The sequence below is a fragment of the Centropristis striata genome, chromosome 10 (assembly GCF_030273125.1).
Source record: "Centropristis striata isolate RG_2023a ecotype Rhode Island chromosome 10, C.striata_1.0, whole genome shotgun sequence".
Taxonomy (NCBI): Eukaryota; Metazoa; Chordata; class Actinopteri; order Perciformes; family Serranidae; genus Centropristis; species Centropristis striata.
In genome coordinates this window covers 20,801,102-20,811,073 of record NC_081526.1, presented here as the reverse complement: position 1 = coordinate 20,811,073, position 9,972 = coordinate 20,801,102, and the positions used below count along the sequence as shown (strand labels likewise).

Sequence of the window (9,972 nt, the reverse complement as noted above, 5' to 3'; positions counted from 1 at the left end):
TTAGTTTGATGTTCAGAATCTGACAGCAGCCCCACACACACACACAAGCACGCGCACACACACGCCTACATGCGCGTGCATGCATGCACACACACGCACACACACACCTAAGCTAGAACAGCAAGCACAACGTAGCATTTGAGCTACTGATGCCTTTTCAATTAAAAAGGTATTTTTTTAAGATGGGTCTTCTTTTCATACAATTGGATCATTAGTTGTGTTTCCATCAACAAATTTAACATTTTTATGGTGGGCCTCTGTTTAGGTGGCTAAAATACGTTTTGTGTTGGTCCCTGTCTGCAGCAACACATTCTTTCGTTCGCTGTCTGGAGCCTGTACATGTCTGCTTCCAAACTGGGAACGCTCAGACCGCAGGTAATACACTGAGGCGGTGCCTTCAGCCTGCAATCTTTCAAACTTCCAGCAGGGGTTGCCAACAGCGGTTGCAAAAGAACTTCGATCTTATCTATCTCAATACAAAATGAGATGACTTCTCACTTGATTTATTACCTCCGAAAAAATTCTTGTGGCAACATTATGACCTCAATCACTAGTTTCAAGTCTTCTTCAGGAAAATCTAATGTTCATTGTGTAAATAATTGTACCATTTAGAAGAAAATAGAAGATAAAAAAGCTTATGATTTGGGGGCAGCTGTCATCAGGAGAGAAGCATGTCCACGGCACTGTGTGCATCTAAACAGCCGTGAACTTGCTTGTTGTCAGAGCTTTGACCCTTTCACCGTGTGTTTTTAGTTCATGAAAGTTTATCTGAACATTTTGGTAATTAAAAGATGTCTTTGGTTATTACATTTTTCCGGTAAATTATGTACATTTCGTTTTAGTGTTACGAGTTAATTTTTATTAAGCCCGTCCTTGTGCCTCCCCAGTCCAAATATGGCCTTGTCGAACTCAATGGGTGACGTCACGATGATTACATCCATTATTCATAGACAGTCTATGGTAATTATGGTACCTTATACAACCCCACTTCAAAAATTTGAACTATCCCTTTAAGATACTGGACTGCTGCTTCATCCCCAGAATGCAACTCCATCTGATGATAAGTTCTCCCTGATATGAAAGAGAGAAACAATGAAGCAGTTTGGACACCTGTGCACGAGTGTACCTGAGATTTAAGGAGGTGAGTGACTGCAGGCTGATGATGCTGTCTGGGATGGTCCTGATGCAGTTGTGATACAGGTTAAGCGTCTCCAAGGCGACCAGGTGGCAGACCTCTGAGGGGACGTCGGCCAATCTGTTCTTTGAAAGATCTGCAGGGAGAAGAGGAAGAAAAATAAATGTTTTAGCCTATTCTCATTGATAATATATGGCAAAATGTCATTATCATGCAATATAATTCAACTGCAGCTCAAACATTTCCAACAAAATAATATAATAATAATCAACATTATGAAGGATTTATTGCAGACTTTGACTGATTAGACTGTATTAGTTTTAGCTATGTGTACCTAATAAACTGGTAACTGTGTATTTTAATGTAGTAAATATAAGCGATGGTTGCTATTTTGTCTCCATCACAGACACTTCTATCTGAGGTTTAACTGTCGTCAAACCCAGGGAAGTCAGTATTTGTCAGCGGGGCAGAGGTTGGCTGCTCGAGGCCAGGATTTATGACATCACATCCTGCTGTAGCTCGGCAACAACAATATCATCGTCAGTTATCAGCTGCAGCCAAATAAGGCCAAGAAATGTCAGGCCAATTATTCCACATTGTTCTAGCAAGGCTGAACTCTTGAAAACACATTTGTTTTGTTAACGGATCGAGAGCACACCAAGAATTAATTTCCTCCGCCGGCAACAACCGTTCTGTTGTGAACAGTGTTTAGATTCAAACACTGAATACTAATAATAATACTTTAAAAAAGCCACATCTCACAAGATCAAATATATGTCAGAACTTTAGCCTGTAATCAGCTGTACTGTGGAGTAACTTCCTGCAGTCGACTGCAGACCATCAACACCTAGCCATATTGATTTTTTCAGGCATCTCATCACTTATTGTCAATAAAAACCATCACTGAACAGGATGTCAAAGCAACAACAACAACTTTACATCAAATGGCAGCTTTAAAACACTGCTGGTTAGCAATAAAATTAGACAAAGCTGGGGAAAAATTATTAAATAAAGCACAAAATATGTATGCACATGTATCAGACAGCTTTGGAGTTTTAAGAAGGTGAATTTTATGTATTTTAATGGAGCTATGCTTACAGTTTCTCCGGGCTTCCAGTCATTGTGCTAAGCTAGGCTAAACACATCCTGCATGTATTTCTGTACTGGATCAACAGAGATGAAATTCTGTTGAAATATATATTTTTTTCTTATATATCTCTTCATATTCATTATACCATTATTTTATCATGTTATTGAAGTTCAGAGAGCCCGAGATGATGTGTGAACTTGTTTTGGTTGATAACAGTCTGAAACCAAAATATATTTAGTTTCCTGTGATATAAAAGAGAGATGCAGCAAATTGTGACATTGTAAGAATCTGGAACAAAAGAACATTTGGTGTTTGTGCTGCTGATTTACTGCTCAGCAGACTGGATGCTTCAGACAAACACGACTTTACGAACTGCGGCAGTGCAGTGATCCTGTCAGTAAACAGAGCAACATGGATATCCAATCAGAGTGCGTCGCCAGCGCAGACAGCGTTGCATCATGGGTCACGCAGTCACAGGAAGTGCTATTTAAAACAACGTAGCTGACAAACAAAGAGCTGCTTTCATCCTCCGAGCAAACAGCAGCAGTCTGACTCAATGACCAAAAACACTGCTGTTACTAGCAGAGTGTGTTGTGTGTGTGTGTGTGTGTGTGTGTGTGTGTGTGTGTGTGTGTGTGTGTGTGTGTGTGTGTGTGTGCGCGCATGCCCCAAACCATCATGTCTCTTTAACCTCTAGAATAATACAGTGGACATCAGAACATTGTATTTGCTGCAGTGACCTGAATGAAAACACAGTATTTAATGGACGTACGCAGAAGAAGAGAGACGATTTAAGGACACAGTCAGGTTACATTTACACATGATGTCATGTGAGGTGACACACGTGATGACACACACCTCAGGTCATAACACATGACACACTACTACCATTACCACTGTTACTATGAATGCTACAGTTAATACTACTACTACTACTGCTACTAGTACTGCTACTACTACAGCTACTACTAGTACTACCGCTACTACTACTGCTAGTACTGATACTACTACTGCTACTACTACTGCTAGTACTGCTAATAGTACCACTACTACTACTACTGCTAGTACTGCTAATAGTACCACTACTACTACAGCTACTACTACTGCTACTAGTACCACTACTACTACAGCTACTACTACTGCTACTAGTACCACTACTACTACTGCTACTAGTACCGCTACTACTACTGCTACTAGTACCGCTACTACTACTGTTACCAGTACCGCTACTACTACTGTTACCAGTACCACTACTACTACTGCTACTAGTACCGCTACTACTACTGCTACTAGTACCGCTACTACTACTGCTACTAGTACCACTACTTCTACAGTTGATACTAGTACCACTACTACTACTGCTACTAGTACAACAACTACTACAGCTACTACTACTACTGCTACTACCACAACTATTACTGCTGGTACTACTGATACTACAACTGCTTCTACTACTGCTTCTATACTACTTCTGCTAATTCATATGAATGCTTCAAGCTAATTTTGGATCCTGATTATTAGGGATGCAGCACTATGACCTGTTGGATCATTATCTGCCCCATTACTCACTATTAAGCACGCCGGGTATCGGCCAATAACACTGGTACTGTTCCAGCTACTTCTATCCTTACTGCCGTTTAAGTGTCCACTGATCAGAAGTCTGACTGATGACCTGCTGCATGAGTCCAGGTTTACAGACACCAAATAATAAAGGAAGGAGACCAGTTACTTTATACCAGTTACACTGACATTTGAGACAGTTTTTCCTACTTCCCAGCTTTGAGGCAATACATTCTATCAATCAGCACAAAAGAGAAACAAGAACTTAGCAGGAAGTGAGCATCAGTACCCTGAGGGTAAAAAAAACACACACATACACTCACTCTTCATGTAGTCTTGTTTGTTTCATTTACAGCTTTTTTTGTGTGGTTTGTCTCATATTTAATGCACATGCTCACTGTTGTAACTGACAACAGTAAGCATGAGACTTTACAGGGGCACAAACATAGTCATTGTGCTGTGACAGTTGTGTAATGTTTTTATGTTGTATGTTATCATGCAAGTGCAAACATGTCTCAGACAAAACACCAACACACTTGAATATGAGCCACGGTTGTTACTGAGGCCAACAGTGGGACCCTACGTGGCGTTACAGCATTCACACATATCACAGTTTATTATACTTGACAGTATTCTAACAGTAGTAAAATAAAGAAGAGTACATCAGCTGATAAAATACACTTTAAATGAGATGAAAAGTTGAAATACTGCATGAAAACATGCATTACCAATAACTTACAATCTGAGCTCCTCCATCACTCAAACTCCAACATGTCTCAGAGGACATGAGCACAGTAAAAAGCCTCCAGTTAACTTGTTTCAACTTGCAGCATAAGAGACAAACAAGCGAAGCAGCTTTTCAAGGTTTCAGCTCCTGCGTTGTTCCTGATCGTCAGCTGCTGATAAAGACAGCCACAGTAACAGTCAGCCTCCACTACTGCTGCACACACTCCAATACTGTACAGTAACTTAACAGTGAGCCTACCATGTGGAACTAAACTGAGTCTCTCAAGCTGTTAAGAGGAAATATTTTTATTTTTTGGCCAAACTTATACAAAATATACTGTTTTCACTCAGGGATCTTCTAAGTTAGTTGGAAGATAGTATCAGTAGAAAACTGATGCGGGTGTACTTAACCCTCTGGAGTCACCATGATTAAACCACATGACTTCTTCATGACGTCACGCTGTAAAAACGTTTTTTCCATAGTGTGTTTCCCTGCCGTCAGCTTCCCTCTAAAGTACTGGCTCAAAGCTTTTTTTTTTATGTATATACAGGCAGAATGAAAAGGATTCAAAAACAGACAGAATTGCCCAAAACGCTCATTAGGGGTTAAAATTTAACTTTATTTAAAAATGTTTTTGTGCATTTTGTCCTCATTTCAATGTTCAGTCTGTTCAATAGGAGACCGTTGGAAATAAATAGCCTTGTTTTTAACTAAACAAGCAATTTCTATGTTCAAGCAGTATACTGAAAAAAAAGCAGAAAGGCAGAACAGAATATTATTTAATATCTATTTATGAGAAGTATAAGATCATGTGTAAGGAAAGCCCTTTGAACAATCTCCACCCTGACACCTCAATGCTTACAGGAAAGTAACTGCAATTCAACCGCAAAAAATGAGTGAATGACTTTTACTGTTTGTTAATCAGATTTCCTCCTTACGGCAACTTAGTAGGGCAGAAAATACCAAATACACCCTGTGAAGCAGGAGTGGAGCTTCCTGTGTTAATAAAACTCTTAAGACACAGGAAGTGATTTCATCAGGGTCACAAGGTGGGTCACTGCATTGTTGTCAAAGTACGACCTTTGACCTCTAGTAGAGGAAAAAGAAGAATGCTCAGGGGAAGTTTTCTTCACCCCTCGAAGTTGAATTAGCGTCATTTCAGATGAAAACCAAGAAAAAAAGTGCAATAAATTTATATGAACAGAGATTTCAAAGATAGAGATTTTAAAATTGGCAGGCACTCAGATAAAAAAAAACAATTGTGCAAAATGTTGAGTTGAAAGGGATGTGAGCATGCAGGGGTTCTTAACACAAAAGGGATAGACCTTTGACCTCTAGTAGAGAAAAGAGAAGAACGCTCAGGGGAAGTTTTCTTCACCTGGAAGTTGAATCAGCATCATTTCAGATGCAAAAAGTGCTATAAATTTATATGAACAGAGATTTCAAAAATAGAGATTTTAAAACTGCCAGGCACTCAAATAAAAAATAAAAAAACAATTATGCAAAATGTTGAGGTGAAAGAGATGTGAGCATGCAGGGCTTCTTAACACAAAAGGAAGTTGTTCTCGTAGGTTATCAGAATAATTCAGATGTCTCAGATGTCCATCACAAATAAGTGTCCTTAAATCAACTAAAAATACTAAAGAAAAAACATGCCTTACACTTGCAGAAGTGGCCTAAGGATTGTCATGTTTTTAAGTTCCTTTCAAAATAATCTGTACATCCATGGGTGAAAACTTGTAAATAAAAAGTAAGTTTAGCCTTTATTTTAGTCGGGAGCCGGTTAAGTGGTCTGCTCCTTAGTCCTTTTGTGTTGTCTATAATAAAATAAGATACATTTCTACCAGTAAACAATATACTCATGTGACACTCACTCCAAGTGTTTCCTTTTTTAATACAAGTTGTTTTCATTTACTAATTATTTCCAGTTGCTTTTATTTTACTGATTTTTGAACTGTGGTTAAGCTACCGTCAACGAAGCACTCATTTCATGTGACAGACGTTTCACATACGAAGCCTTCCAGCAGTTCAAAGGTGATCATTTAGAACATCTGGGAGGAAGCGTTGACTTTCACTGACAACAGCTTGGAAAAAGTTAGTCAGAGAAAAAATATTATTGAATATGAAATAACTCTGCTTACAAACCTGATTCAGAATTGAGTATATATTTACCAAAATAGTCAATCAGTTGAATATATGTCACAAAAGACTGGTCAAATGTTCTATTCGTAGCTACTTTGGACATTGTCCAAATTATTATTATTTGTTTAATTCATTAACTGTTTAAACTGTCTTTTATAATGCCTAACCAGTAAGTTTTTTTCCCCTAAACCTAGGTCAGTGGTTTTGTAGCATAAAATCAAAGAAACTGCAGGGGTTTTTTTACAACTGCGAACCGTACATGTACAGTAGTGTACATGTACACCCCTTTCAACTAATTGCCCAATTGCACAGCCTTAAGAGTTTAAGAGTCTTGTTGGTTTTCTGAGAATCTACTGCACCTACTGGTAACTTGTTTGCCATGTAGCAATAAAAAATATACTAAAAACCTGGATTAATCTGTTTAGTCACACTGCACTGCTATTATATTGAACACTACTGTATGTATACGCTCCACTCTGTACCATGAGCTGATATGTGTTTTTATGGGTGGTATTGACAAACGAGGCTGTGACACCATGGTCGACGATAATGCTTGTGAACTCTGTGACAAACAATCAAAATCAAACGTTGTTGTAATGAGAGTTTACTGTGTTATGCAGTGCACAGAGACGACATGGCAGCAGGGATGTGAACGACAGACTTGTTCTGTACAAACACTCAGACTCCGAGCAGGAATGTGGAGGCTGAGCAGCTGAGATGCAAGAATGTTTCCTGCCTACTCATTAACACAGAGCTCCGTCCTCTAACACCACAGCAGGACGACGGGGACGGGGGAAGGAAGAGAGGAAAAAAGAACAAGAAAGTTCATTAAAACTCAACATTGTTTAAAACGAAACATCAACACTATGAAGTATGAAGTTAGACTCCAGTGTGTTCTCCATCATTGTGGGTGAGTGTTCAAGCCGTCACCTCATGAGGCGAGACGCCCTGAGATCTCTGTGGCTTACCACCTCACCCAACAACTTCCTGCCATTAAACTCAGATGAAGCATAAACTGTTGCATGAAACAAAGTCTGCGCTGCATGTCTGTCATTAAAAAGCGTTCCTGCTGCCAATTCATTAACATTATTTTCCTTATCATGTGGTTTACGGTTTCATTTTTCGATAGACAAGAAACTACACGGGGCTGCTAACAATAATAATGTCAATAATGACTAATAATGTCAGACATGTGCAGCATTTTGATTGGCTGAAGATGTTTGTGGTTGCAATGGTTCGGATGTGCAGAGTCAGGTTGGGTCTGCCTCATGATCTCTAAAGTGTGTGTGTGTGTGTGTGTGTGTGTGTGTGTGTGTGTGTGTGTGTGTGTGTGTCCGTGTGCGTGTGTGTTGTAGCCGCGTCCTCTGGTTGTGCAGGAAAAGGCGAGACTCCTCCCTGCTGTACAGTAATGACAGGCTTCATTACACCACACAAACACACACACACACACACAAGGACCAAAAGAGCAATGCTACTAAAGCGGACACACAGTCTGGCCTCCTGTGCAGAACAGAAAGCGTAAAAACAGAAGTGTTAGACCTTATTGCTTTAGTTAATTCTCCTCATCATCATCATCATCATGGTGAAATGAGAGATAAAAACTACACAAACGATGCAGTAACCCTCAGAAAAGAGAGGGAAAGAGGGATTTACAGGAGAGACAAAAATATGAAAAAGAACTTAAAATAGATTAAACTAAAACGGGCGAATGCTATCTCGCAATGTTAACAAAAAATAATTTGTGTCTACCCAATGATTTGGATCCACTCAAAAAATAGTAATGGGTTCTTCCTTGTCCTTTGCTACACCCTTGCACCAAGATTGATAGAAATTTGTTTGTTTTTTTCCAATAAAAACATGAGCTCCGAGGCAAAGATAATAAAGGCAAAATAAAATGTTTATTTCACCCAGAAATAAACATTCAGATACTTGAACAGTGAACGCACCAGTTAATGTAATCCATTCTTGATTAACTGTATCCCTCTTTATATAAAATTTAGGTCATTGAGGAAAACAACATTATGTAGTAGGACTAAGACATTATTATAAGGGTTTTTTTGTGGCCGAATGACAGGAAAAAAACCCTCAAAGATCAGAGGACAGATGAATATCAGCTTGTGTGTGTGTGTGTGTGTGTGTGTGTGTGTGTGTGTGTGGTCAGAGGAAGGGGTTTTCTTGGCGGTGTCCTCTCTACTTGCTGACTACGGAGGAAACAGCCGCCCCTCAGAAGGTTGGGGTGGGTACAGGATGCTGAAGAAGGTGCTGCTGGGAGTAAAACTCACTGCCTCCTCCGAGACATGCGCACGCATTCACACACACGCACTGAATATACCGAGCTGCCCTCCCACTGCGCTTCAAAACAAGCACCTACCTGTCTGTAATGTGTCAGTCCCGCCCCCTCTCTCTCTCTCTCTCTCTCTGTGCGTCTGTGTGTGCGTGAGCCGATCTAAATACTATCAACATGTCCTGTCAGAGGTCCAAACGGTCCAAACACACTGTTGCATTGTGCCGTTCGTTAGCCGCGAGCTAACATTAGCTAACAATTAAAGTTGTTTTAATCACAAAAAGCTACTATTACTTCCTGTCGCTATACAAATGCAGCTTTCAAAAGCACAGAATCCACCACAGAAATTACAAGAAGACTGTCACAATAAGATGCCTTAAATAAAACATAGAAGAACCTTTATTCTCCTTTACAATAATTAATTAAAATAGGCAATGATGTGTTTGTGAGGTGTTTGCTCACATTTAGCTCTCAAAGTGGACGAAATTGATCACATTGTACTATAAAATGTACAGACCCCCTAGAAGGTTATTTTTTATTATTATTTGCTAATACTCAAGTAAGGATTTTTTTTGTATTTGGCAACTGTTGAGATTTGCAATTTACACTACATTTAGATTTATGATTGATTTTTATTTTGTTGTACAATTTTTATTTATTTATTCAGACTAAAAAATAATTTTCTATATATTTTTCAGTATTTTTTAATATCGTCAAGAATATCGTTATCCCGAAAATACTCAGAAATATCGTGATAATCTTTTAGGGCCATATCACCCACCCCTACTTCAGTGGCAGTCTAAACTCCCTTTCCTTTTTCCATTTGATGACAAAAAGTAACTTCCATCTTTCACCATTTCTGCTCATTTCAATGTTGCACCTTAATACTGAGCCTAAATCACTACGCCACAGCATCTATACCACCAAGAAAACACCTCCAAAACTTTAAACACCTTCACTTTCGTAAACAGCTGACAAAGTGCTGCTCTGAATGCACCATGTGTTTTTGTTACCTTTACCTGTAGAGTGAGGGA

The 9,972-nt window shown here is 39.2% G+C and overlaps 1 protein-coding gene across 6 annotated transcripts in view; it reads right to left on the bottom strand.

Moving 5' to 3' along the window:
• The window catches only part of lrch1 (leucine-rich repeats and calponin homology (CH) domain containing 1), a 95,264-nt gene that overhangs the window by 61,071 nt on the left and 24,221 nt on the right, over positions 1-9,972 (bottom strand). For all 6 annotated transcript variants that reach the window (XM_059343522.1, XM_059343525.1, XM_059343520.1 and 3 more), the window contains exon 2: positions 1,127-1,271. In XM_059343522.1, the coding sequence (XP_059199505.1) occupies positions 1,127-1,271 (145 nt within the window). The remainder of the gene's footprint in view (positions 1-1,126; positions 1,272-9,972) is intronic.